At 48.6% G+C, this 27,780-nt stretch overlaps 11 protein-coding genes across 11 annotated transcripts; 4 read left to right on the forward strand and 7 right to left on the reverse strand.

The window, feature by feature from the left end:
* Window positions 1-42: 42 nt before the first annotated feature.
* BX661DRAFT_185712 (RNA ligase-domain-containing protein) lies at window positions 43-2,099 on the reverse strand. Its single transcript, XM_051536851.1, has one exon. The coding sequence runs from the start codon at window positions 2,036-2,038 to the stop codon at window positions 266-268; it is 1,773 nt and encodes a 590-aa protein (XP_051390010.1). The 5' UTR covers window positions 2,039-2,099; the 3' UTR covers window positions 43-265.
* A 267-nt stretch (window positions 2,100-2,366) lies between these two features.
* Window positions 2,367-3,911, reverse strand: BX661DRAFT_225864 (23S rRNA m2A2503 methyltransferase; the record flags this gene model as incomplete). Its single annotated transcript, XM_051538953.1, has 2 exons — window positions 2,367-3,709; window positions 3,843-3,911. The coding sequence occupies 2 exons, from the start codon at window positions 3,909-3,911 to the stop codon at window positions 2,516-2,518; spliced, it is 1,263 nt and encodes a 420-aa protein (XP_051390011.1). The 3' UTR covers window positions 2,367-2,515.
* On the forward strand, window positions 3,886-6,456 carry BX661DRAFT_206730 (uncharacterized protein; the record flags this gene model as incomplete). Its single annotated transcript, XM_051538638.1, has 3 exons — window positions 3,886-4,504; window positions 4,609-4,779; window positions 5,573-6,456. The coding sequence occupies exons 1-3, from the start codon at window positions 4,276-4,278 to the stop codon at window positions 6,454-6,456; spliced, it is 1,284 nt and encodes a 427-aa protein (XP_051390012.1). The 5' UTR covers window positions 3,886-4,275.
* A 189-nt stretch (window positions 6,457-6,645) lies between these two features.
* BX661DRAFT_199790 (uncharacterized protein) lies at window positions 6,646-7,157 on the reverse strand (the record flags this gene model as incomplete). The annotated part of the gene is made up of 2 exons (XM_051538354.1): window positions 6,646-6,775; window positions 6,817-7,157. 2 exons carry the CDS (start codon window positions 7,155-7,157, stop codon window positions 6,646-6,648), a joined length of 471 nt encoding a protein of 156 aa, XP_051390013.1.
* Window positions 7,158-7,558: 401 nt separating this feature from the next.
* Window positions 7,559-7,985, forward strand: BX661DRAFT_46147 (uncharacterized protein). The gene has a single exon (XM_051539186.1). It carries the CDS (start codon window positions 7,671-7,673, stop codon window positions 7,884-7,886), a length of 216 nt encoding a protein of 71 aa, XP_051390014.1. The 5' UTR covers window positions 7,559-7,670; the 3' UTR covers window positions 7,887-7,985.
* Window positions 7,986-8,475: 490 nt separating this feature from the next.
* On the reverse strand, window positions 8,476-9,909 carry BX661DRAFT_185716 (uncharacterized protein). The gene has a single exon (XM_051536852.1). It carries the CDS (start codon window positions 9,793-9,795, stop codon window positions 8,566-8,568), a length of 1,230 nt encoding a protein of 409 aa, XP_051390015.1. The 5' UTR covers window positions 9,796-9,909; the 3' UTR covers window positions 8,476-8,565.
* Window positions 9,910-12,873: 2,964 nt separating this feature from the next.
* BX661DRAFT_145064 (putative cytochrome c oxidase subunit V) lies at window positions 12,874-13,777 on the reverse strand (the record flags this gene model as incomplete). Its single annotated transcript, XM_051533087.1, has 3 exons — window positions 12,874-13,007; window positions 13,177-13,311; window positions 13,579-13,777. The coding sequence occupies 3 exons, from the start codon at window positions 13,775-13,777 to the stop codon at window positions 12,874-12,876; spliced, it is 468 nt and encodes a 155-aa protein (XP_051390016.1).
* A 398-nt stretch (window positions 13,778-14,175) lies between these two features.
* BX661DRAFT_185720 (uncharacterized protein) lies at window positions 14,176-16,401 on the forward strand. Its single transcript, XM_051536853.1, has 3 exons — window positions 14,176-14,454; window positions 14,648-14,986; window positions 15,031-16,401. Exons 1-3 carry the CDS (start codon window positions 14,425-14,427, stop codon window positions 16,375-16,377), a joined length of 1,716 nt encoding a protein of 571 aa, XP_051390017.1. The 5' UTR covers window positions 14,176-14,424; the 3' UTR covers window positions 16,378-16,401.
* Window positions 16,402-17,741: 1,340 nt separating this feature from the next.
* On the reverse strand, window positions 17,742-19,079 carry BX661DRAFT_144936 (uncharacterized protein; the record flags this gene model as incomplete). The annotated part of the gene is made up of 1 exon (XM_051533081.1): window positions 17,742-19,079. A coding segment is annotated over one exon (1,338 nt), but the record flags the coding sequence as incomplete, so codon positions are not given.
* A 2,657-nt stretch (window positions 19,080-21,736) lies between these two features.
* On the reverse strand, window positions 21,737-25,278 carry BX661DRAFT_185727 (ATP synthase alpha/beta family, nucleotide-binding domain-containing protein). The gene is made up of 2 exons (XM_051536854.1): window positions 25,114-25,278; window positions 21,737-24,992 (listed from the first exon to the last, which is right to left on the reverse strand). Exons 1-2 carry the CDS (start codon window positions 25,114-25,116, stop codon window positions 21,834-21,836), a joined length of 3,162 nt encoding a protein of 1,053 aa, XP_051390019.1. The 5' UTR covers window positions 25,117-25,278; the 3' UTR covers window positions 21,737-21,833.
* Window positions 25,279-25,589: 311 nt separating this feature from the next.
* On the forward strand, window positions 25,590-27,762 carry BX661DRAFT_155360 (proteasome 26S ATPase subunit 2-like protein). The gene is made up of 3 exons (XM_051533270.1): window positions 25,590-25,766; window positions 25,956-25,997; window positions 26,102-27,762. Exons 1-3 carry the CDS (start codon window positions 25,742-25,744, stop codon window positions 27,328-27,330), a joined length of 1,296 nt encoding a protein of 431 aa, XP_051390020.1. The 5' UTR covers window positions 25,590-25,741; the 3' UTR covers window positions 27,331-27,762.
* The last annotated feature ends 18 nt before the right edge of the window (window positions 27,763-27,780 follow it).

The following is a 27,780-nucleotide window of genomic DNA, read 5'->3' on the forward strand; positions in this document are numbered from 1 at the left end:
TAAGCTAAACTTAATAAATATGATGTACATAAATTGTCGTGCTCTATAAAAATGTGGGTCTAAATTAATATATTCAAGTCTCAAAAATCACTTAAGGAACTGAAAAAGGGGGCATCACTGTGTGGGCAGCACTGTAAACATAATAGTGTTCCTTGATATCACCCAGCAATAACAGAGATGTGTATAGCGGCCATGAGGGCGATCTTGATTCTTGAAAAGGGAAGATAGTGGTTTGAAATGTGTGCTGGGCACCACATAAATGAGTCTACTGAACCACTTGGTGGGGGGTTGGCGCGTAATCGAATGCACTCTGCAATGCATCTTTAACCTTGCTTTCCGAGGGCTGCTTAAACAAATTGGGGTACATGGAGCATAGCGCATCAACAGCTGTTTTCAGATTATCCAATGCGTCCGCCAACGGATCGAGTTCAATTACATTCTGCACAAGGCAATCCTCCTCAGAGCCCAGGTCCAACGGTACCATGGTGTGGATAAACCCGTTCATGATCTTGCGAAATTCAGGCGTCTTTTCCGGCGTCATAGTCTGGTGCTTATTGCCACGACTGATGACTCTTTCAACGGTCGTTTGCAGAATATCCTCCTTTGACGCGTTTTCATGCGACCAATACAGTGCAACTATCTGGCATCCAGGAAACTCCATGCGCACAGCATTGGTGAGTGACTCCCGCATCATTGTTGTATGATTGTTGCGGTCAGCGATCACCACATCGTGGGTTCCAAATAATTTTAACATAGCTTCATTAAATGCAAGGCCAAGGTTCTTCCTTCTCCGTATGTCGTCGCTTTGCACATGGCCGCATCCAAATAGCTTTGACAGGGCCAGCGAGAGCGTAGTTTTTCCACACCCAATGGTGGCGACGGGCATGATCAAAATCGTGTTGGATGCCGTTTCGTTAAGAATTTCTGCCGGACTGCGACCATCCATGGACTGATGATACTCGAGGAACTTTTTGCGCATACCAATTACACCCTTGGTTTCGTAATTTACAAAGTCAGCTGGATTTTTCCTGATTTGGGGTCTCAGCCAGGCCACATAATTCAGGGTCAAGTTGTATTTATACGTCCATGGCCTGTTGGCCAAAATTCGCTTCGTAACATTGTGCCACTCGAAGAACATTAAATACGGCTGATCATACTTGATTTTAAACATAAATGGTTTTGTGCCATTTTCTGTGCGACAACGGACCACAAAGCCTTCAATTGCGCGGCCATCCAGCATCTGGTCTTTATGAATTTTGTCGGCAAACTCGTGCCCATCTGTAGCTGAGTCAAACATAAAACATTCAGTTCGACGAAACCCAAACTCATCTGCTACTTTTGTAACTTCAGAGCTGGGCAGCGTATTCAGTTCAAGGGAATTCCTGTTGATGCCGTGCAAATACAGGCCGCGCATACGCTCAGGGTATTCCATTATGTGCTCCTCAAACTCGTCGTCGCAGAGCTCGAATACAGCAGTGGCTGTGTTTTTGTACAAAAAGGCAGCAAACTCCTCGCGCGTCTTGCCGGCCTTTCCCAGATGTTTGTCCATCCAGATGTAACCTGTCTGCGAGTGCGGTACATTCATTGCGTGCTTGCTGGTCACTAGTAAGTCCTTACCGTCATTGATTCCAGCAGCCAAAATCAAGCACCCATCCTCCTTGATGGTCATTTCGTAGGGGCCCTGGGTGTTCTCCTCAATCCACTCCCAGCGCGTCCATGGAACCTCATTAATATTGAAGAACTTGTTATAGCCGCGGGCCAAAATTGTAGGCTCCTCTGAACTCTCCTCCGGTAGGCTTGTGAAGATACCACGGGCTTGACTGGGTAGCGGGCAGGGTACCTTCTTGTACAAGTAGTCTAATGCTTTCCAGCTTGTCACGTTTTGTTTTCCCTGGAAGTCGTGGTTTTTTTGGCGGACAATGCGCTTGGATGCCGTAGCGATGTCAGAAAAATCTTGCATTTCGCCAAGGAACTTACTAATAGCTTGCTTCTCCTTTTCAGTGAGAGGGTCAAATAAAGTGTTGTTGTTGGTTTGCATAGTATTTAAAAGTTTTCAAAAATAGCCTATTATTGAATATAGAAAACAGCAATGAGAGGCGAGAAAAAGGTTGCAAGCCGGCACAAAAATAATAGATGGAGGGCAATTCTATTTTTTTGTGGTTGCTGCCACTGCGGCTTTATAGAATAATAATAAATGTCTTTATTTCCTTTATTTCCTTTATTTCCTTTATTTCCTTTACAACTGCGCTCCTTGCAGTCACCGCAGCCTTTAAATAAAAGAGCGCTAATTTTAATTAATTTTGAAATTGTCTTTTCTAACAAAAATTAGTCTCGTTTTATTTTATTTTAATTTAACATTCCATTTTAAAATTATATTTCAATTATAGAATTTGACATCAATGTATGGTGAGGAGCACCACACTGTGCCAATTTAATGCTAAAACATATAAAACATATCATTATATAGTAAAATACTAATAACAGATAATCGGTTATAATAAATAACTTTGACAATTCATCCCTCAGCGGATTTCTTGTTGTCGTGAGAGCTCTTCAGCTGCCCGCATGCCGCCAAGATATCGTCGCCACGAGGCGTCCGCACTGATGCATGGATACCGTGGTTGCGTACCAACCCGCAAAACTCGGACACTCGGTCCAAGCTTGATGAGCGGTATATGCTACCAGGCCAAGGATTAAAAGGAATCAGGTTGACATGTGCGGGCATATCTTGAATCAAATCAACCAGCCGGCGAGCATCGGCGTCAGAATCGTTCACACCGTCTAGCATTACGTATTCAAAAGTTATGCGGCGGCTCTGGGGGCTGGCAAGCCTGGTAAACTCGCGACAGCTGTCCATGAGCAACGGCAGCGGATACGTTTTGTTGATTGGCATAATCTCCGAGCGCAGATCATTATCTGCCGAGTGCAGAGAGATTGCCAAACCCACCTTTAGTTCTGAGGCAATGCGAGGAATCAGCGGCGCCACGCCCGATGTAGAAATTGTGATCCTCCAGGGCGCCATACCAATGCCCTCTTTGTCTGTCAAAACGCGGATTGCACTGCTCACGTTGCGGAAATTGTAAAGCGGCTCACCCTGACCCATAAATACAATGTTGGAGACGTTCGGTTGCTGATTCACAGTGCGCGGAAAGTCTTTGGATAACCAGGCTGCAATCATATATTGGCCGGCAATGTCTGCTGCTGTCAAGTTGCGATACAGTGCCTGAGTCCCTGTATGGCAGAACTTGCAAGATAGCGAGCAGCCAACTTGCGAGGACACGCAGAGCGTGCCGCGATGTATCTCTGGAATGTACACTGCTTCGACGGTCGCCTTCGAATCGCCGTTGAATTGTATAAGCATCTTACGCGTGCCATCGATCGACAGCTGGCTGTCCATAACGCGGCCGTAGTCGACGCAGTATTTTTTATCCAAGTCCTTCTGCAAGGTTTGTGGTAGGTTGGCCATGTCCTGGAACATAGTTGTGCCCTTTGTGTAGATCCATTCGTAGATTTGTCTGCCGCGGTATGCTGGCAAATTCATCTCCTCGGCAACCTTTACAATGTTCTGCTGCGATTTTCCAAACAGGTTGATCTTTCCGTCTGCCCGGTTCCCGCCGTTGTTAATATCGATGTTATTGCTGCTGGTGCTGCTGCTGACTAATCGACGAAAAAGCCCGGCAGCCGATTGTGGTACCCGGCCAGCATGGAGCTAGGCCGAAGAAAGAGAGAGTTCATTAATCGCGAGGTTGAAAGAAAAAAGCAATTGTAAGACAGGATTGGAAGTTTTTTGAGCCGATTTCGTTATCCAATCACAAAAAATCTGACAGCCCTCAGTTCTCGACAACTGGAAGACTATGGTACAACATGTGGTCGTTCAAATCCAGCCACAGTCCCAGCGTCACGAATCGCATTCTCTCCTTGGATAAAGAGGAAATCAAACAGGTACAGACATCCAGAATCCACGTGTGACGACCATATATGCACAGATCTCCGAGCCGCACTATGTAACGAGCCGAGTTGCAGCAAAAAATAAGGTAAACAAAAAAGGCCGATCAGCGGTAAACACAAAAAAATTTGCCATTATTTCTTAGGAATTCACACGCCATAAACGCTCGGATACAAAAGCTGGCTCGAGTGTCGAGAGTAAACACTGAAAAATAAACATTTGCCCTTTTCTGCCTTTTGCTTCTTTTTCTTCTCGACCTTGTATTTATTTACTTTAATCAATTCTATTTCAGCAATTTAAATCATATACAATCAACAAAAAAAAAAGAAATGACAAAGCCTCGGAATTCAACAAGACGAAGCACAAACGGCAGCAAGCATCGCGGCTCTGCCCTGGCAACTCCTAAGCGGAATACCGCCACATCTGCAGCATGCACTCCAAAGGACAAGGGTGGCAACAGCGACAGCGGTGTTCGCGATATGTGGGACTTGGATGCACCCAAATTCTACGACTTTGGAAACTCAAAGACGCCCGGACCCAAGCCCGACAAGTGGTTTGGTAAGTTTTTTCTCTTCATATCACAAGTTGCATGCACATGGCAACACCAACATTGACAGCTTTTATTAAATTATCTTGCATTTATTGGCTTTTGCACTTTTTAGATTACGCCCACCCGACGCCGGCACTTAAGAACACGAGACTATCGCGGCTCAGCTTCTCGTCTACTGATAGCTATGAGAGCTTGGTGCCAACTAGGCTCTCTCTGTCACCATCGCGGGTGGTGATGGGCGAGAACGGCAGACTGACACTTGACAGCGAGATGGTTTCGAAAAGTAAGTCAAGTCGGCCACGAATTTCCTCGAAAACGACGAGTTTTCAGATCCGAACGATGAGATAGAGTTTAACAACTGGAAGCGGGACATATCTTTGCCTGACGGTCGCAATACGGAAGAGCTGGCCAATTGCCGGCGGGACACAATCGGCATAGAGGAGGTGCAAAGCAAACAGAGCCTGCTCCGACTAGGTTGACATTGAGTGGACAACTGAGCGCACAGCTAAAAGACCGGCAGGCAGCCGGGAAGCTGTTAAGAATTCCAGCCAGGTTGCATCTAGCAGGGTTGCATCCGGGAGAGTTGCGAAGAAGACAGTAGCACCAGCTGCGCGCCCGGCAACTAGGGTGGCTCCAGCCAAGCTGACAGTCCCCGTAGAGGTGTGCGGATTTATGCGCCCGACAAAGGTAGCTTCGCGGCGCGTGTTGGTGAAGAAGCGCGAAAAGGAAAACCAGCAGCTCATCGCCGAGGCCATAGCCAAGTCAATCAACCGCCGGTTGTCGCATAATATCGGATCCGGCCTGACTGTGCCCAAGCCCTTCCACTTCCACGATTCGAAGCACAGCAGCAACGACGAAGTATCTGCAGCAGACATACTTGCAAGCGCAGCCAGCATGCCAAAAAAAAGCTTAGTAAGGAGGCACATGCGTCTTTACTCGCCAAACTAACGGCCAAGCGCGTCATGTCCGATGAGGATATCAGCGAAACCAATGAGGCTGATCCGGTGCACGAGGCCACGCCACACAGGAAGCAGGGTGCTGCGAAGCTGACATGCACAGTCCCGGTGACGCCGCAGTTTGCAAAGAGCAAACGCAGTCGCGAGAGACCGAAGATGTGCCGCCTGATGCCGCGCGCAATGAAAAGGCCCTGGACATTGAGAAGAAAGCTGCAAGAATATTGGCAAAGGCCCGGGCCAATAACTCACAGCAGCTTGTTCGTGCGCAGCCGCCCAAGCGAACGGTGCCGCAGCCATTCACCTTCCGCAGCGACGCTATTGCCGAGCGCCATTTGATGAAGCTGCGCGAAGAGATTGCTATGCTGAAGGTCGAGGAGAAGGCATTGCGCCAGTTCCGGGCGATGCCATTGCCGGACTTTCCAACTCCCAAGAAGCACAAGCGCGAGGTTCCTCAGGAGCCCATGCACGCATCGCCATTCCATCTGCAGACCAACTCGCGTGGCGAAGCATACCAGAGCCAACTGAAGGCGCGTCTGGAGGAGCTGGAGGAGAAACAGCGTGAGCGTAGGGAGTTCAAGGCTCGGCCGATTCCTCCCTCGATCGACCAGCCATTTGTTCCCCAGCCGTCGACCATTCCTCTGACTGCCATTGAGGAGATTCTCTTGAGCACAGAGCTGCGCAGCGAGGAGAGACGCGCGTACGACGATGATCGCATGGAGCGTGAGCGCATCCGCGAGGAGGTACTTGCGCGCAAGCGGCTCGAGGATGAGCGCCGGGAAGAAGAAGAGATCAAGCGTCTGCGCAAGATCCTGGTCCATAAAGCACAGCCCATTCGGCATTACAAGCCGGTTGACATCCAACCCTCTGATCGCCCGCTGACTGTGCCCAAAACGCCCCAGTGGCATATTCGGACACGAGACCGGTCGACCACCACACCTACACCCATTCCTGCTCCTGCTCCTACTCTTGATCCGGCTACGCCCACACCCATGCCCTTGAATTGATGGATCAAGCCTCTGCTTTCCTGCTAACTCCTTGAGCGTGTGCTCATGACGTCAAATTGGAATAATTGCTGTTGTTTCTTCTTTCGTGTCTTTTTATATACAATGTTTCAATACTCTTATTGTTTGCAGTCATGCCAACCTGAATGGCGTGGTGAATGAATGGACGAGTGGATTGGTATAAAGGCCAGATCATGATTGGCTCTTAGATCCGTCTTTCAAACCAAGCTTGAATCCCGTCATGAACCCCTGCCGGTAGTCATCGTCGGGAGTGCGAGGTGGCTCAGCAAACGGGTTGATTGGGAACAAGTCATTGTGCCTCCTAGGGACTGCGGCCGCCTGCAGACCTGCATGTCCTCGTACCACTCGTGGAGCTGCGTCGGCCTTTCGTTATCGGGCATCGTCACGCGAATTCTAAACCCATTGATCTCCATCCTATCCAGCCTATCAACAGCCGCTTTGGCTGTATCCGACACATTGCGTACTTCGCTGTCTGTGGGCGGCGGGAGCACTGGCGCAGCATCCGGGGTGCTACCTGGTTGATATTCGCCGTCGTAAAACCGCACGATCGCTTGCTTCAACAGCCGCCCAGTGATTTTCGATTCAACCGGTATTATGTCCCACACCTTGCCTACTTGCTCAAACGCCTGGCGCAAGTTGTCTGTCGACGTTTTGAGCGTGCCGTAACTGACATTTACAGACATGCATGCAAAGTGCCGACCTATTTGGTGGTTTGCATGTCGCTGAACGAGAGACACAAAGTTTGGTTTTAAGCGAGCGAGCATTTGTATTCGTGTGAAGCGTGTGGGCTGGCGAGAAGGTTATCAGGTAAACTAGACTAAGATAAAAATTACAACAGCAACGAAAGGATGTGAAGAGCAATTGGACCTTTGAATTGGCAAAGTTGCATTTGCCTTCGTCTTGCCATTCTGGTCCGCCTCCACGCTGATCCGCCGCGATACCTTGATCTAAGCACGATCGAGAATGGAAAAAATAATTTGCGGAAAAAAATGATTACGCTGAGATCAAGACTGTTAAAAAAATGCATGCGCGAACACAAGTATTGCCATGCACGGAAAAAAATGCAAATAAAGAAAAGTTTCAATTTGCTTTATCTCGCATTTTTTTCTTGCTTTTATATATTTTTTGTTTCGACTTTATTTACAAACTTTTTTCTGTGAATCTGTCAGCTAATTTTTATCTACAATATAATAAAAATGTTCCGCAACACTCTCGCCCGTGCCTCCACTATCAAGCACCTTGCACAGATGCAGCAGAGCCGTAACCTGGCCTGCTCCGTCATGTACGTCAAAAACCTGCCCCTGGAGTTCGACGAGGCCAGCCTGACGCCCTTCATTGAGGAGTTCGGCCCGGTCTACCAGACCAACTTTATGAACAGACGTCCCGAGGACCGGTTCTCCATTGCTTTGTGAAGTTCTACAGCGGTGAGCTCCCCTCGACTGTCGAGGAGCTGGCTGAGCTGCCCGCACCTACCCCTGAGGAGGTTGCCGATGTCAACAAGCGTTGCTCAGCGGCAATCAGCGCCCTGAACGGTGCTACGATTGGAAGCAACACTGTCAACGCCGCTTTGGTATCAAGAACCTGCCCGACGCCATCCAGTTCAACGCCAGAATGATGGTCCGCAAGGCCAATGATCCCATCTTTGCCGCCCGCATGGACACCAAGGTCCGGGCTATGCAGAACACCAGGAACGGTAGCGAGGACGGCCGGAACCCCCAGTACTTGAGCGGCTACAAGAACGGCTTCAAGGAGGGCTTTGAGGCTGGTAAGCAGGAGAGCAGAGAGTAAATTATATTTAGTTTACTGAAACCGAGATTTGCGATTTGCGATTGAGACTTGGCAAGTCGCCCCCGATGCAGAGAGAAGTGAACATACTATATATTTTTTGGTTGATTATTTTTTTGATTTAGCTTGCGAAATAAATTGCGCTCTAGCATTCACATTATCTATACTGTTTATTCAGTACTTGAGTGGCTTGTTTCTGATAGTGCGAACAGTCAATGGCATCAGTAGTTCTACATTGTATTTTTTGTATATTGTATTAAAAGGAAGAAAAATATATGCAGATAAACAGCGGCACTATTGGGGGAACTATTGCGTGTTGCACTCGGGCACAGCATGTTCGTGCCCACTATAGGCGTACTCGTCTTCAGGCTCAGGGATGTCGCGATCAACGCGCCTTTCAAACTCCTGGGTTGTGATGGCCACACCAGCGACAGTCCCTGTCTCGGCATCAGTGCTCGGCGTGACCTTAGGCCATTTCGTTTCGGGCAGCAACGATCTGAGCGCGGTCACATCGGGCTTCCAGCCCTGAGCCGGGAACTTGATATTGATCTTGATATACAGATTTCCGCGGCTACCGGACTTACCCGCGACCGGCATGCCCTCGCCCTTAATGAACAGCACATCGCCAGGCCGAATGGCGCCAGCTTTGTGCGTGACCTCGATGGCGCGGCCATCCAAGTGCGTCAGAAGCACCCTGGAGAACCCGCACAGGGCCTCTGCCAAATCAATCTCGGCAGTTGTCGTCAGATCAGCGTTGTCGCGGGTAAACACGCCATGAGCCTTCTGGTTAATGACAAAAATTAGATCAAGTGGATCCATACCCGGCTTCTGGTCGCCCTTGCCCTTGAGCACAATCTGTGCGTTGTTCAGCTCTCCAGGCTTAATGACAACCTCCACGGTATCGTTCTCATCAACAACACACTCGCCCTTGCACTTGCGGCACCGGCTCTTCTCGGGAATAATCTTCCCCGATCCCTTGCACCCATTGCACTTGACCTGCATCTGCGACAAAAGCCCTGGGCCCACCTGCTGTGTGGCTATACGGAACCCCTTTCCGGAGCACTCGAAGCAGTCCTTGAGCACTGACTTTTTGCCACCCAGGCCCTTGCACACCTTGCAGGGCACTGAGCGCGTCAGCTTCATGCGAATCTTCTTTCCGCGGAACAGTTCCTCCAGGGTGACAGAGAGCGCATGTCTTTCAACCTGCGGTGCTCTTTGCCGTCCACCGCCGCCGCCGCCGCCACCAAAGAAGTTTGCGTACATGTCTTCCATGCCGTCCATATCACCGCCGTCATAAAATCCGTCGAATGGGTGGCCGCGGTGTGGGCCCTCTGATCCGTACTGATCGTATGCGGCGCGTTTGTCGGGGTCGCTGAGTGTCTCGTATGCGTGGCTGATATCCTTGAACTGTTCGGCACCCTCTGGGTTCTTGTCAGGATGATACTTCATTGCCAATTTCCTGTAAGAGCGCTTGATCTCGGCATCAGTGGCCGAGATTTCGACCTCCAAAAGCTCGTAGTATGACTGCGATGCCATGACTGTTTGTATAAGTATGAATAAAAGTCGGTCTTTTTCTTTTGTTTTTGCTCAAAGAAATTTAATACAAAAAGGGGTATGATATTTAGTAGATGCTGCGGTAGATTGCGGGGAAAATTTTTGTATTTCCCATGAATTTTTTTGACCCCAAAAAAAAGTTGAGTTCCTGCAAGCTTAATTGGTTGTCGCCGATGTTGTGGGGTCTGTCAAGCGCTGATTTGTGCGGACGGATTTATCAAGCAGATTACACTATAATAAAAGAATGAGGCTACAAATATCCTGCAAATTGACATCCTTCCCACAGATTGCATAGCAACCTGATAGGTGTTTAGAAACTAGAGACAATAGACCACTATAGCTGATGATATTAACTAGTTCGATGCTTCTTTTGAAGAGAACAAGAGAAGATGGATTCTTGCGCACACGCTTGGGCTTGGGCTTTTGCTTGAAAAAATTATTGGGTATCGCTGTAGACTTACTCGGGTTCGGTCAACTCGATTCCTTTTTGCGTGAAAAATGGGGAGGACGATTGCTTGTAAGCAGCACATTGAGAGTGATACGAAAGTTCAACACTGCAGCCATGTCGCAATTCCGCTTATGTCTGCCTGATGGCACTTTTTTGCCATTCTTGATCTTGGTTCCATCAGCCCCAAAGGTTTCCAGGCAGTTTTCCATTGTGCACTGGAGCAAGCCATGGCATAGAATTTGGTGAGGTTTTTTTACTGCTGGAATTGTATTAACGCCTGTTGCAACTACCTGCTCCTGCTGCTGACCATTATACTGCTGCTCCCGCTCCTGCTGCTGTGCGGCCAACTCGTCGCGTATCCTCTATTTGATTTTGCGCTCAATTTTGCCCTGCAACCAGCCGTTCAGCCTGACAATGCGCTTGAGATTATCGGCAGGCTGGATATTGCTGTACTACTTACGATTTCGCTATTAGGCCTGCCCCTTTTTTCTCCCATCCACCAGATGGTATCAGCAGACTGGGCGAATAGGCATCCACTGGTCGCGACTCTGCTGTGCACTGTCAATAATAGATGCGGCATCGGCGGCAGTTGTGGCTGCAACAGAAACGGCTGTGGCTGCTGCTGCGACAGAATCAGCAGCAGCATTGGTTGCGGCTGCGACAAAATTGGGTGAATATAATTACATCGTCAATCGTCACGTTTAACTCACAGCCAAAGCACCAGTCAGATACAAACGTTAAGTACTTCCTGTATCTTCAAAAATCTGGACTTTCTGATGTTTTAGGCCAAAAACTGGGGGGAAACGGGTTTTAAAAATCCCCCGCTTAAAAATCTAGAATTTCGCTATAAATATCTGGAAATTCCAAAAAATTTTCACTAGTGTATATAAGAAGTCAGCTGCTAAAAAGTTAAGAAAAAGGTAATTCAAACATTTTCTCTTGCTTATTATATTCTATATAAATATATTTTGTTTAATGAATAATTATTATCCTACATTCGATTTATGAATTTAATCATTTTAATAAACATTTCTACCAAATTCTAATGACGCCATTATAAACAATTACGCGTGTATAATACCTGTTATTATACAATAAAATCATTTTAAAATATTAATTTGTGCACTATTCCATCAAATAACCTCGATTTTTTTCACTGACATATGTGTTACAAGTGGTAATTACACACAAAATATGTTTATTTCTCCACAAGGAGAACAAGGGACGGACCCCTTCATCTCGTCCCTTTTATTCGTTCTCCTACGTGGTAAACACAAAAACAAATAACTATTGATTCCTTTGCTGTTAATACTTAGAACAGCTAAAGTTTTAACCAAGCTATTGTATTTTTATCAAACTCTGGTTGTAATATATGCCAGAAAATTATTTGATCTATCAGCATACAGAAGCTTGTTTCATGGTTCTCGACCTCAACATTCACTTCCATATCATCGGGCTGCGCAACAACAATTTTACTATGTTTACTAAATAAATATTTTATTGAGACTACGAATAACACTAAGAAAACCCACTGTGAAATCGCAACGTGCGTACAATATCAAAAAAATGAGATTATATGCGCCAGCTCTGTCACGTGATGTGTTTTAATTTGGCATCGCGATTTTTTTTGATGATCAACACCCAGCCAAAATACAAAAACGGCTGAAACATAAAATAAATGCGTTTCTTTCTCTTCACTTTTCTTTTCAGATAATACATTTTTAATCGACCACCAACATGCACACTTTCAGGTAAGTAAATTTGCACATATATTTGAATTTTTACACGTTCTTTTTTGGCTTGTGTTTATATTATAATTAGCAGGTAAGCTGACAAGCGAGAAAGATGGCAGGCGGGCGTACTGGCTGGCTGGCTGGCTGGCACCAGTTGCAAAATTTATTTTTTATTTTTATTTTTAATAAATGAGCGTACCATTTTTTCAAAACCAAATTCCGAAAACCGAAAAAATAAAAATAGTGGACGGTAGGTTGCTGCACCTCACAGAAGGCAATAGGGCGCGACCCAAATAATTGCCGACCCCAAATATCAACAGTGGATATTACTTAGCGAGCTAAGGGTATGTGTTGGATTTTAGCCATAAATTTATAATACCATGCGTAGTCTGGTTAAATGGTTGGTGTCGGTGGATAATTTTTAGTCAGAATTATCTAAGGTGTATTGAATTCCAATTTTTTGCAAGTCACAAGCGGTGAGGCCACACACTGACAGAGAATGTGGAAAACTGCACGCAAAGATAATAAAAAACACGTTTTTCTTGTTTGAGATTTCCGCAACTCTTAGAAAAAGATAAAGCGCTGTGCGGAAATTGAGAAGGGTAAGCACATGTGGCGCCACTTTTTTATTACTCTTTCGCAAAAATAATAATGGTGACGGGATCTAGAGGTATACAAAACCGGATCTGCTTTTTCAAAGCGCCATTATGCATTTGACACGATAATAGAAATCATTTTGTAGGTTGACGTTCTCCACTGAATACACAAGAAAAAAGAGGGTAATGTAATGAGCAAATCCGGCGACAAGAAAAGAAAAAGAAAAAGGAGCTAGATCTATAGAGCCCAAGTGTATACAAAGATACCAAGGAGCAACCCATTTTAGTCATGCTGGACAAAGCCCTTGCCAGAGTAGCCCTCTGACGAGATACCGCTGATGGGATTGATGTTCTTCTCGATAGCGATGGCGTTCGAGGCCTCCTGCCACTCCTTGGTGAGGGTGCGGGGCTTTTCGACTACAAGCGATGAAATAATAATGAAAATGAATAAGTTAGCAAAAATGCTTTGTGTGGGGCAAGTACAATTGCAAGTTTGTGTTGTAAGATTAGCAGAGTCGGGCTATAATTCGCCCGCACTATCAGTGATTTTGTGCTATCAATCGCATCAATGCGCTCAGATACTTACCCGACTTGCGAAGAAGGGACGAAATCGTCAGGCTGAGAGCAATAGTGCCAACAACGCCAATAAGGACCTTCATGCCATCTCCAGGCTTGGTGTGGGGGCGACGACGGTTGTGTGCGCCGTAGGTGGCAAAGTAGGCTACAAAATCAATAAATATTAAAGCAGGTGTGTTCATTAGTCGGTGTGCTCGCCACTTCATTTTTTATTTGGCTCCGAGATTTGGAGTTAGTCGAGCTGATACAAGGTTGCTTGCACACAAGCAGAGCAACCGAACAGAAGGTATGACTCGCCCTTGCGTCCATTTCCACCATATCTTGTTCGCAAATCCAAAAAAAACAAAAGCTGATTTCCCGAGATTCAACCTTGTTCGTCTCAATTCACGAATCATTTGGTGTGTGTACTTACCAGCCCGCTTGTCCTCAACCGAGACTTTGTTCCAATCGGCCTTCATGACCTCGCTGAGTTTGTTATACACCTCAGTTTGCTGCTCCTTCGGGAGCTTGGCAAAGGTCTGCTCGGCCTGGACCAGGACAGGTGCAGAGGCGGTCGACTGGAAGCGACGACCTGAAAGCTGGGCAGTACGAACAGCAGCGTTACGGAGCATTGTTATTTACTCTTACAAAAAATTAACGAAATTGAAACAAAAATAAAAAAAGTCAAATCTCGAAAAGTGAAACAAATGAAAAAGAAAAAAAAAGAAAACCGTCATAATTTTGTTTAGGTTTGAGCCGAGAACTAATTGTTTTTTCATCGCACTCTTTGCAGCTTGCTATTTGCTGCTGATAGTGGGGTCCAAGATGGGGCAAAAATATAAAGCATCACAGTGAATGAGTGATCGGATCTAATCTACTTTGATTAATTTTTTGCGGATAGGCGTGAAAAAGAAAAAAATCAATGTGTCCTCTTTCCCATGATTTGGAGTTTTGGAATAAGTGGGCTGTGTGAGGTCAAAGAAATGGCATTTGAGCGCAAGCAAATAGACGGGCATTCAGGAACTGAGCCTTTTTTCCACCTTTATTCTCAATCTCTCTCCTGATAGACAAATTTATTACATTCACCGCCCGATATTCCTTTTCCCTCTGTTCTTGTTTATCCTGGCTCTTTGGCTATTTAAAAACTTTACATTCCCTTCATATTCTCTTTGCACTACGTTCAAATCTTCCCTACCCAGTAAACTGTTTCTCGCATACAAAGTCGCGAAATAAAGGCAAAACAATTCACAATCAATAAGCACATTCATTAACATTAAAAATGTCACCAAGCTGGAGCGATATAACAAAGGTACGCAAGCACAACAGCTCACTATTATTATTATTATTGTTGTGATGGTCGCCATATTTATTCGTTGCCTTGAGCCAGATTTTTGCTTTGGACTTTTACTGGGCGGCGTTTGACACTAGTCTTGAGTTTTTTATGCTTACTAAGACTTTTTCTTCCTTGGTTTTTATTCTATTATCGTTTTTATTATGTGTAGAGCGGCTTGCCAAAGGCGCCGCCGTCAACCAAACCACAGTCCAAACAGAGCGAACAGGGGAAAACAAAACACACAGAGGAAGCACAACCCACAATGTCCAAAGAAGAATATGCATCAAGCGTAAAAATACCCCAACTCGAAGTAAAAATGCCCAGCCAGACGATCAGAATCGGAGATATAGAAATTGCACTAGAAAAATACAGCCGAGAACTGAAACTACCCGTATACATCTCCCAAGATCCAGAGGAATGGAATGATCCGCGCAGCAAGCGCCGCGGCCGAAGAGATTCCAAGACATCTATACCAACCATAGAGATACCGCCGGCAGTGGATCTGTCTGTTGAGCAACCCCAGACACCCACCCAGCCCGATTCTAACCCAAGCCCAAGCCCAAGCCATCCTCCTGGGCGGCACTCTTAAAGCCACCGGGTGGATTTACAGCGGCCACGAACAGCAGTAGCACGGCCAGTGCCAAGTACGCCGAGGTTGACAGTAACGGCGTCGTAAGGCACCAGAAATTCAAATCACTCGAAGACGCGCTGCAAAACCTGCAAGTTGTATTCAACCCGCCTGCAGTGCAGCCGCGCGGCCTGGTTAACACAGGCAATATGTGTTTTATGAATGTCGTTTTGCAGGCACTTTTGTACTGTGCACCGTTCTACAACATGCTATGGAGTATCAAGGAGAACGTGGCCTTTAGCTTCAAGGCAACGACGCCGCTCCTCGAGGCACTACTCCAATATGTTAACGAGTTCAAGCCTGATACCACACCGCTGGCGCAGCTCGAGGACGGGCCTGGAGAACCGTTTGTTCCAGAGAATGTATACGAGGCGCTCCGGAAGAAAAACGTTTTCCAGACTCTGCGCGGTCAGCAGGAGGACGCACAGGAGTTTATGAGCTACCTTGTGGACGGGATCCACGAGGAAATGGTAGGAATCTTGCAGCAGCACAAGTTGAATGGCGCACGCCAGGCTGCCGCCACCAGCCCTAGCGCGAATGATGTAGGTGCGGATAATGGCTCTGATTGGTTGGAGGTCGGTCCTCATAACAAGGCCAGTCTTGTGCGCGACAACAACGAGTCGATCATTCGCACGCCAATTACGCAGATTTTTGGCGGCACCCTGCGGTCAACCCTGACTGTTCCTCACTCGACCGGCGGCGGTAGCAGCGGCACATATGGACAGGGTGCGCTGAAGCCCCCACAGAGCTCCAACCGGGAGCCATTCCAATGGCTGGCCCTGGACATATCCGCGAACGGTGTAGACACGGTCGAAGATGCGCTCAATGAGTTTGTCGCCCCTGAGATTATAGAGGGTTACACGAACCTCCACGGCGAATCAGTCAACGCAACAAAGCAGATTTTGCTCGAAAAGGCCCCGCCCGTCCTGGTCTTCCACCTCAAGCGCTTTGTGTTCTGCTACAACGAGGGCGTGCAAAAGGTCCACCGGTTCATCGAGTACCCGCAGATGCTTTCTATGTCGCCAAAGTGGTTTGCCAAGACCACGGAGGCTGCAAAATACAAGTGCGCGAAGTACCGCTTGGAGAGCGTCATTTACCACCATGGGTCGCAGGCATCGGGCGGCCACTATACTTGCGATTTGAGGCGATCGAAGGATGAATGGCTGAGGTTCGATGACGTGGATATCGAGTGCTTGGACTCGGTTGACGATGCTTTGGCGGAGAAGAAGGACCGCACAGCGTACATACTTTTCTACACTATTTGCAACTAAAAAATATATATTCAATATTTCATTTAGCTAAAAGTTCGCTCTTTTTTTTTTAAAAAAAAAGATATTTATGTCACAAGTAACATAAAATTTTAAAGTATAAAAATAAATATAATAAAAATGCTAAGTATACGTCAAAAGAGAAAGAGAAAAGCTATAAGTTTAAAAATAATAGTTTAAAAAGAAAGAGTGGTGGGTATATGCTGTACAACATTGGAGGACAGATAACAGTGGTGGCAAAAGGGAAAAGAACAAGTAAAAAAGAAGGGGGAAAATGGACGAGCAAGGCGAAAACAAACAAAAAAACACGAGAACAAAAGAAAACACGGTCAATAGTGCCAAATGTTTTTTTAGACAAAATGCTGTGGCGGCGGCGTCAACGACAAATCCATAGCACCTGTGCTGACGGGAGGTGCGTTGTGGCGTGTCTCATCAGTCGGTTCCTGAACCGGGCTACCACTGCTTCCTCCACCAGGAATCGGCGAAACAATAGCCACCGGCGATAAGCTGCTCGCAGAAGAGGAATCGTCGGACATGGACACGTTCGAAATACCCTGGTGCAGCGCAATCGACGACGTCATCTGTATATTGCTAGGCGACATGTCGATGCCTCCGTGGATACTGCCGTCGTGACCCACGTAGTGCTGCTGCTGGTGCTGGAGGTACGCTTCCGACGGGAACGCGTTCGATTGCAGCGGGGTTGGCACAATGGGGTTGGCTGCCTCCGTCGAGGCCATTATCGAGCTGGCGTAATCGACGTGCATGCTTGTTGGATCCATGATTATGTGCCCATTCATCTGGTCGCTACCATTTGCCATGTTCTGCAGCATAGCCGCGTGCTGGTGCTGCTGTTCGTAGTGCTGCTGCTGGATCTGCATCTGCTGGCTGTACGAGTACGCGTTCTGGCCAGCCGCTCCCAGCACCTCGTCGACTATTCCCGAACCGTCGCTCTCGTCAAGCATCATCATGCCGTTGGTCATGGAGCTGTCCGGATCCTCGGCCTTGATTATATCAACAAACTTGTCAAGCTCGCGGATAAACTCGTCCTCCTCCATCTCGATGTTCATAGTCTCTGGGTCATCCAGCTTGCTCATGGGCATTTCAGAAGGCAGCAGACCCCAGCGGTCGGGGACTTCGGCAGCGGCCTTATTTTCGGATTCGCTGGTTGCAGGCGGAACGCTCCCTGGGGGCGTAACGTCTTTGCTCAAGTCCCCGGTGGGAGACACTGCACCAGAGTCTACGGAATCGGTCGTGGCAGCAGCAGGGATGGTCGGACTGGCGGTCGGATTAGTGGTCGGATTAGCAGGGGTGGCAGGGGTGGTCAGAGTCTGTTTGAGCGAGGCGTCCACATTGAGCGCAAAGGCATTGATTGGCGATGTCGGGTTCGATGCGGCCTTCTCCATGGCGATCTTCTCGACGGCCGTCCACCAGTTGACATTCTTTATCGCCCGCTTCCGCTCTTGGTCACGCTGGTGGCGGAAATCAGACAAGCACTGCTCGAATAGATCCTCGTTAACATTGACAAAGAAACGCAGAATCTGGTACACCTGGTTGTGGATGTTGCGGTTCCAATGGGAGCGTGAGTGGCGGTAGATGCCCGACAGGGCGATTGGCAGGATCAGGTGGATGTTGTCGGTGATCAGGTTAACAAAGTAGTTGTTGCGCCACATGCCCAGCGTGCGCTCGGCGATTTGGAAGTGCGGGCTGACAATGCACTTGACCAGCTGCTGAAACAATGGCTGGCAGATGCTTGTGAACTGCGCTGGCTCAATGACATCCATGATTCCCTCGAGCTCGTTGACAAACATGACCTCCTTGGGGCTGTTGACCTTGGGCCAGTACCGCAGCAGCGACTTGATTATCGTCTCGGCAAGCGTCGGGTCCTTTTCCAAGAACTGCACTGTACAGTACGCCAGCTGCGCGTAGTACAAGGTCATCGGCCGCGCCTTGTGCAGCGGGAGCAGCACTCGGTGTAAAAAGCTCACGTGCTCATCCTTGAGAGGCACAGTGAACCCATTGATGATGCTGCCAAGAATCTCCAGCAGCTCCGCAATACCGTTGTGCCGCTGAGTCTCGTAGATGAACTGCAAAAAGATGTTGTTTATCGACCGCCGGATGAACGACCGCATGCCAAGCATCTTGCCGTAAATACGGTGCAGCACGGTCTTCAGGCTCTCGCGCTCGCGCACATCCTCGCAGTCGAAGAGCTCCAAGAGCTGCATTGTGAACGCCTGGTCGATGTGCGGCCGAGCTGCGTTGTTGTTAAAGTCGCTGGACTCCAGGAAGCGCAGGAAAATGTGATATACCAGGCAGAGGTGCAGCCAGGCGGGCTCCTCCCTTGGCTCGTCCTCCTCGGGGTCGAACGGATCGCCGAACGCGTTGATCTGGGGAGGTATGGTCCGAAACAGGTTCGCTGACACCATCGCAAACAGGGGCTTGTACATGTCGGGCGTAATGACGCCTGTGCGCTCGGACATGTAATCCAGTATCTCTGCTAGCGTGTCCTTCTTGGCATTCTTGCCCTCAGTGTTCTCGCTGGGGTTCTGGAAGTCGAATATCATTGTACACTGGATGAATTTCTGCGTCAAAAGCTCCTTGCGCTCAATGTCTGTCAGCCCCTCGCCTAAAAGTGATGCAGTATGCGCAATGTCACGGGTATCGAGTGGAACATGCACAGTGGTGCCGCGCGGGTGATTAGCAAACATAGTTTTGTGCATTGTTGGAATAGAGCGAGAATGAGAAATGAAAAATAAAAAACGAAACAAAAATGAAAAGTGATGGAATCTAGAAGTATGAACGTGGTGTTGTGAATAGGGAAAAGGGGGGTGGTTCTAAAAGAGAGAAGAGAAAGAGAGAACCAGGCAGGTCGGCGTGTTCCTGGCGATGCTACTGCACTTTAGATTGCCCTACTGCGCGCCATGGGCAGACGCACAAAACAGGATTCGTCTGCCCCTTTTTTGGCACTATCCAAATGCGTTTTTTGGGTTTGCACATCTCTGAATTGCGCACGCATGGGGCACGCGACAAAATAAGGGAGATTGGGGGAATATGGCATCAGAACAGGACAGGATAGGACAGCAGCAGCAGCAGACAACAACGATGAACTAAAGGAGAACAAGCGCTTGTTTGTCTTTTTACATTTTTCTTAGAGCATATATACTTTGAGTTGAGCCTAATAGTGGCATTGATAGTACCATTGTGGCTTTTTCTCCATTGTTGGACCCATTCATGCAAGCCAACGATAATGAGCGATGCCTTTTGGATTCAAGGAACCGGGCAAGGAGGAACTGGAATTCATAGAAAAAGATAAACCCGCCCACCACAAAAACAAAGTGTCCCAATTAGGAGATCACGCCATTATTGCTTGCCACGGCCAAGTTTGCTCGTCGCGCTCGCTGCAGTACATTCAAGGCGTTGCAGCGTGCGCCACGCAAGCTGGGAGATGCGACTCGACATCACAAAAAGAGAAAGAGAGCAAAAATTATACGTGCAAAGAAGGAAAGAAAGAGGACAATATATCCAAGGTCAATACTTACTCGTCAACGGAGGCAGCAAACGAAAGTCATATGTGCCGCTGTAGCTGTGTCGCGCCGACGACTGCGGTCTCCTTAAACTCCGGTGACCAACAACCTCGTCAACCTGTGCTGCAAAGATTCGCTCTGCCGCCGTAAAGGACGGCGAAGATTTGCGCGCTCTAACCATATCTATAGTTGGTCCTGTTGCACGACCCTACACACAATAAAAACATAGAGAGAGGGACCAGGTTTTTAGTACGTACGACAGCAACAACAACATACATGGTATATTAGCGCGCATATCATTGCAAAAGTTGGCCCACAAGGGCTTTTATGGAGCATAAAAATATTGAATGGGGAAATTTAAAAGAAATGGTGCGTTAACTTGCCCGTACTCTTTTTTGGTATTCCACCATTTCGGGAAATATTTCAATATTTCGTTTTTGTTTCTCGTAAAAGGGCACTGTTTAATTCTCTGCTCTTAATAATCGTGATGGTTCGTAGTGGCAAGTGTTCCTGTGTCGAACAAAATAAAGATATTGTGTATGTGTGTGAGGTCAAATGGCTGGACAGGTGAGACTAATAGTCAATTTATATCCTGCTGAAACAATTTAATGTTGTTCACACGTGCTGCGCTGCACTTACAAAAAGAAATGACAGGCTGGCGTAGAAAGAGTAAAGCAAGGCTGGCTGCGCTTCAAATACTGCAGCGATATTTTTTTAAAAGTCCTTGCAATGTATCGGAAAAGCCAAAACTGCCGGTTGGGTGCAGCTGTTGTTCGTGTTGTATTTTGACCTTGGGAGTCGTGCGTACGTGGGTGTGTGTGTAAGAAGACAAAAAAGAAAAGAAAAGACTGGAATTGAACAAGAGAGTTGAAGAGAAAAAATGAGTATGGATGAGCTAAAAAATAGAGTAGAGGAAAAAGAACGAAAATTCGCTAATGCGGCTTTATTTTTAATTCCTTTCTTGACAAGCTTGGAATAAAGCAAAAATAAAATAAGAGTGTGGAAAATGTATGCGCAAATATAAATTCAAACTGATGTAAAGCAAAAGCTAACAGGCAAAAAAATAAAAAAAGAGAGGGGAGGTGCCGGCGGCAGGCAAAAAATGCAAGTATTGCGTGTGTTCAAAATCCCACTCCTTCCGAATAGAAACCACAAATAAAAAATAGGAAATACACCCCTCCCGCTCTTTTGAGCTTTCTTAGGTGTGGGTTTTTTTTCCTCTCAGATTTTGAAGACTTTAAATGCTTGTTGAAAAAGACGGAAAACTGTTTTTCGCATGGAGAGGGTACAAAGGAAATAAGGCTTTCAAAAGATTTTTTAATCTGGCGCATTCTTTTTTTTTTCTTTTTCCCATGCAATCTTTTGACTGCAGCCCATGGTGAAGGGACAGGGAAGATGAAAAAACTTGTGTTGACAGGCATATTTTAGTTATAATTTTTTTGTCGCTTGCATGTGTCTAAAATCACGACCTTGTCAATGACGAAGGGCGACGATATTAGGTATTGATACTGATAAATTAATCTTTGAGGAAGGGGGGATTAGGATGATGCCCATCACGAGCATGAATTTGCAATAGTATCAGGCGTCGAGAGTTGTTGTAGGACTACTGCTTTCTTTGGCCCTGCTTTTAAATGCAAATACAAAAAGGCGAGCCAATAATCCAAATTATTCTTCTTGTGCTGGCCAGTCAGCTAAGAATCGCACGCGGTTCTGCGGCCAAATCATTTTTCGCAACTTTAAAGTTTTCTTTTTACATACTGCGCCTCTAATCCTTTGGCTAAAAAGAAAAGAAAAAATAACAATAGGTGGCATGACATGACTTTAAAGATTTTGAAAAAGACAAAATATGATGAAAACAAATTATAAAGAGAATGAAAAAGTTACCTCACGGAGTTCCATCCATTTACGAAACCCAGCTCAAAATTCACACCCATCCATTTAGTCGCTCAGCGAGCGGAACTGCTCCTCCATGTCCCGCTGCAGCTCAGTGTACTTTTCAGCCAGCGCCTGCTCACCCTCAGCTGGATCCTCGAACTTCATGGAGCTCAGACGGTAGATAATGTCACCCATGTTATCGCGGATCTTGGCCCAGGTGATCTGGCCCGAGGTCGACTCAACAGCATGGGTCGCGTGCTTGTAGAACCCAATCATGTTGCGCAACATCCACGTGGTCTTGTAGAACGGGCAGTAGCGGTCATAGTTGGAGTACCCGTTCTGCTGCAAAAAGTCATCCTTGATGATGCGCGCAACTTCGAGCGTGATCTTGTCAGACTCAGCCAGCGCAGACTTTCCGACAAGCTGCACGATCTCGGACAGGTCCTCCTCGGTCTGCAGGATCTCCTTGCACTTTGTGCGCAGCGAGACAAACTCCGGGTCGGCACGCTCGTAGTACGGCTCCAGCGCGTTCATGTACTTGGAGTAGCTGAGCGACCAGTTGACCGAAGGGAAGTGCTTGCGCTGCGCCAACTTCTTGTCAAGACCCCAGAACACCTGGACAATACCCAGGGTGGCCGAAGTGACGGGGTCGGAGAAGTCACCTCCAGGAGGAGACACGGCGCCAACGACCGAAACACTGCCATAACGCTCGGGCCCACCCAGGCACTTGACCTTGCCGGCGCGCTCGTAGAACGAGGCTAGACGGGCACCCAGGTACGCCGGGTATCCCGAGTCGGCGGGCATCTCGGCCAAACGACCCGAGATCTCACGCAGCGCCTCGGCCCAGCGCGAAGTCGAATCAGCAATCATCGCCACGTGCTTGCCTTGATCACGGAAGTACTCGGACACGGTGATACCCGTGTAAATCGAGGCCTCGCGCGCAGCCACGGGCATATTGGACGTGTTGGCCACCAGCGTCGTGCGCTGCATAATCGGCTCCTGGCGGCCGTCAATCTCAGTCGTCAGCTGCGGGAACTCCATCAGCACCTCGGACATCTCGTTACCGCGCTCGCCGCAGTTGTGCACAACAGCCAGGTTGGCCAGCATGAACTGGTGGTCAGATGAGCTGGACAGCGTAAGGCCGTAGTAGTCGGCTGCGGGCAGCTCGCGCATAGAGAAGGCAAAGTTGTGGGCAGAACGCTCGATCTTGTCCGAAACCGGTGCGATATCGGAAATGCCAGACAGCGTGCAGCGAGCGACGACAGCGTCAAAGGCCGCAGAGCTGCCAAGGCTAATGCCGTGCTTATTTCCTGAGATCTGCACAGAGGCACGGATGCCCATTGAGCGCGCCAGGCTGACAGCGCCATCAAGAATGACCTCATACCCGGCGCTGTTGATGTTGGCCTTATCGGTCCTGTTGCTCATGCATCCGGCTGAGTCAAACAGACCAGCCAGGAACTGCTCGCGCACCTCAAAGGTGTCAGTGCGCAATGCCGACGACAGCGACTTGGCATTGCGGCCAAAGCCTTGCTCGGCAATCAGGCGCTTCATAAGCACCGCCAGTTTGCTAGCGGCAGAAGCCTGGCCCTCAATGCGCACACTGATATTGCTGCCACTGCTCTTAGTAATGGCAGCAACGCTGTGGCAGTCGATCTGGCTGGTGTATGCGGCAATGCGCTGGAGCAGCGCCTGGTCCTTGGCATTGACAGCAAGAGTTGGGTGATCGGCCTCAAAGTCCCCGCTGCTGGCCCATGCGCCAAGCAGGTAGGCAACCTTGGGCGCAAGTGTGGCGTCAATGGCAGCTCCCTCGAGAGCGGCGCCCAGGGCAGGCGACTCGACCAGCACTGGTGCATACCGCTGGAATGTAGCAGCACGCACACCGGCACTCATGCGCTCGACATCACGCGCCTCAATAGTCCAGCTGATAGCACTCCGTTCGACAGTGGACGCAAACTTCTCGGCTTTGCGCTGAGCCTCGGCAGCACCGCCATGGGTGCTGTGCTGGAAAAAGCGCCTGTGAACGCCAACCATTTGGATGCTGCGGCCCGATGCCATGTCGATGGCGGTGTCTAGGGCAAAGTAGCTGGCAACCGCCTGCTGCTCGCCATCAACAGTCTCAGAGGACACGCTGACGCTCTGCTCAGTGCGCACAACCAGCTCGTGCGTGGCATTGCATGTGAACGAGATGCCGCCGAGAGCCGGGACATGGGTCTCCTCGGCAACCTCGGTGACCTCGTACATGGTCTCAGTGCCGCGGGGGAGCGCAACAACCTCACGCGGCAAGCCGTCCTCGCCGAGGACCAGCTCGCCGACCCGGACGTCCTCGATGTTGCGCGTGGCACCATCGGACATAAGCACTTCAGTGCCCTGGGCAAAGCAGCCGACGTAGACGATAAAGTCCGAGTTGGAGTACTTTGACAGCGACTGGCTAATGACTGTCTTGCCGCAGCCAAAGGCACCCGGAATCGCTGTGGTTCCGCCCTGCACGCAAGGGAACAGCGCATCGAGGACGCGCTGGCCGGTGAGCAGTGGGTGATCAGCAGCCAGCTTCTCTGCGGACGGACGCGGCAGACGCACAGGCCACACCTGCATCATTGTGTGTTGGGCCTTGACGCCCTCGAACTCGGTCTCCAGCACGACATCAGCCACGGCGTACTTGCCGGCGGGCGCAATGTACGTGACTGTACCGCGCGCGTTCGGCGGCACCATAATGTAGTGGTTGCGCAGCAGCGAGTTCTCGTAGACAGTGCCAAACATGTCGCCGCCGGCAATGTGATCACCGACCTTGACACCCTTGGGCTCGAACTGCCACTCGAGCTTCCTGTCGAGAGCCGGAGTGTCGATTCCGCGGGGGATGTAGATGCTCTGCGAAACCTCCTGGATGGCCTTGAGCGGGCGCTGGATGCCGTCAAAAATGTTGGAGCTGAGCCCAGGGCCGAGCTCAACTGACAATGGCTTTCCCGATTTCAGCACGGGATCGCCGACGGTCAGGCCGGCGGTCTCCTCGTAGACCTGGATGGTGGCCTTGTCGCCCTCAATGCGAATGACCTCGCCAACCAAAGCCTCGTGGCCAACGCGGACAAGCTCGTACATGGCCGATCCAACCATCTTCTCGGCAATTACGACGGGGCCTGAGACCGAGTAGACGTAGCCAAACTCGGACTCTTCTGCGTCCTCGTCGAGATATCTGATATCGCGCGATGCGTTCTCCATAGCGCCGGCCTAATTCAAAAGTAGCAAAGTGGTTGCAATTAGCCAAAGGTGTGTTTCTTGCGTGCAAGTGCTCATTACCCACCCTCAAAAGTCAAAATTCGGCACTTTTGTGATTGCGACTGCTGCTTACCATTGTTTATAAAGTGTCAAGTGATTGCGATTCGGAGCTGCCCGGCGGTTGTGTTAGAGATAAAAGTGTATTAAAAAGATAAGACAATAAGCGTGTGTGCTAATAAATAAGAGTGCAAATTTAAAAGAAGTTAAAGTAATATTACACGGCAATTCAAGATGGGAGAGGGCAATTTCAAAGCTATCATAGCTTGTCCAAAGATCCACAAATAGTGCGATTTTGAACCGCGAGACATTGTTGTGGACATTGATGACGAAATGTTTGTGCATTTTTCAATGTGAGCCGAGCCACACATCCCCGAGTCGCTTGCTCTGCATATTGCGTACGCATGGTGATGCAGAAGGCTTTGAGCGAGCGACTCGCCAAAAAAGCGGATTACGTATGTGTATCCACCGCTGCCGACGCTGCGTGGATAATGTGGGCCAGGCAAAAAATAAAACCGAATTGCATAATTTCATTTCCTTTTTTCGATTATTATTTATTCGAATTTTATTACTTATTAAAGCTCTTGCATCCCTTCAAACATAACGCGGTGCGATTTCTTGTTATTACTACCAGCTTCCACTTTTTACTCTTTTTTTACACACACACTCGCACAGAACATTTAACCAGAGATTTAATTTTCGAAATGCCCAAGCAAGACTGGGAAAAGTGTACGTGCTTATTTTGCGCTTAAGCGCAGTGCATTTGGTCGCCACCTTTCAAACAGTGATTTTGGGTTTTCAGCAGAGTGCACGAGGGTCTTTTTGGTTTGAATTCGGCAACGCATTATAAGATGACTCCAATGTACAAGCGGCGCTAATTACGACTGTATATTTTGCACATCCTCTTATACCATGTAGACAAGAAGCCAATCAATAAAGGCGAAGAGGAGAAGGTTACTGGTAAGTAGCACAATTCTCATTTTCATTGCAAAGCAACGAGTCCACCTATTTGTAGCACCAATAGTAATAAGATGCCACCTATCGTGATTCATCCGTTATTGTAGTTCTCGACGAAAAGGATATTGAGCTCCTCAAGGCGTATGGCGAAGGGCCGTACGCCAAGGAGATCAAGGCACTCGAAAAGTCAATCAAGGACGTACAAAAGTCCATTACAGAGAAGATTGGCATCAAGGAGCTCGACACCGGACTGGCGCCGCCCAGCCTGTGGGATCTTCCGGCCGATAAGCAGATGCAACACCAAGAGCAGCCGCTGCAGGTTGCGCGCTGCACAAAGATTATCGGCGAGGGTGACGCAGCAAAGTACGTGATCAACGTCAAGCACATTGCAAAGTTTGTCGTTGCACTGGCCCAGCATGTGTCGCCGACAGATATCGAAGAGGGTATGCGGGTGGGCGTTGACCGTTCAAAATACCAGATCAAGGTGCCGCTGCCGCCCAGGATCGACCCAACGGTGTCGATGATGACAGTGGAGGAGAAGCCCGACGTGACATACAGCGACGTCGGCGGATGCAAAGAGCAGATTGAGAAGCTGCGCGAGGTTGTCGAGCTGCCGCTGCTGGAGCCCGAGCGGTTCATCAACCTGGGCATTGACCCTCCAAAGGGCGTGTTGCTGTATGGCCCGCCCGGGACCGGTAAAACTCTGTGTGCACGTGCCGTAGCCAACCGCACGGATGCGACGTTTATCTGCGTCATCGGGTCGGAGCTCGTGCAGCGGTATGTGGGTGAGGGCGCCCGCATGGTGCGCGACCTGTTCGAGATGGCGCGCACAAAGAAGGCGTGCATTATCTTTTTTGACGAAATCGACGCGATTGGCGGTGCGCGCCACGATGACGGCGCTGGTGGTGACAACGAGGTGCAACGCACGATGCTGGAGCTGATCAATCAGCTCGACGGATTCGACCCGCGCGGAAATATCAAGGTCATCATGGCCACTAACCGTCCGGACACGCTGGACCCGGCGTTGATGCGGCCTGGACGTCTTGATCGTAAGGTTGAGTTCTCGCTGCCTGACCAGGAAGGCCGCGCTCATATCCTGCGCATCCACGCGCGCAGTATGAGTGTTGAGCGCGACATCCGTTACGACCTCATTGCGCGCCTGTGTCCCAATAGCACTGGCGCTGAGCTTCGCAGTGTGTGCACAGAGGCTGGCATGTTTGCTATCCGGGCCAGGAGAAAGGTGGCCACAGAGAAGGACTTTTTGGAGTCGGTCAACAAGGTCATCAAGTCGTACGCCAAGTTCAGCTCTACGCCCAAGTACATGACTTACAATTAATGTGGGTTCATATGTGTCTGTGTGTGCATGCGTGGATGCGATTGTTGTGCATCTCTTTTTTGTGCTCTCCTGCTCTCTGGTGGGCCCTGGGATTCCTTCTAACTGCCCCCTTTGCTTGCGCACGTCCTCTGGTGTTTTCTTGTAGCCGTTTTGCTCCCGCCTTCTCTCATTCACTATTATTTTTTAAACAAACATTTTTTTGCCTTTTGCTCTTGGAGAAAGCAAGATCACGTATGCACTATCGTTGGCCATTTTCTCTACAGCATAAATCCCTGGTGGCCACGCTTGCTTTCGGATCAACTCTTGATCATTAGGATTAAAATCAGAATTTTTTTGTGTTGCACGTTTCATGCCCATGAGAGACAAAGAGAAAAATAATAATAGCAGTTGGCTGTTTGATTTGGTGTGGTTGTTGTTTTGAGTGGTGCAATTTTTTCACTTTAAATTTTT

The sequence above is a fragment of the Kickxella alabastrina genome (genome assembly GCF_025024165.1).
Source record: "Kickxella alabastrina strain RSA 675 chromosome Unknown BX661scaffold_19, whole genome shotgun sequence".
Taxonomy (NCBI): Eukaryota; Fungi; Kickxellomycota; class Kickxellomycetes; order Kickxellales; family Kickxellaceae; genus Kickxella; species Kickxella alabastrina.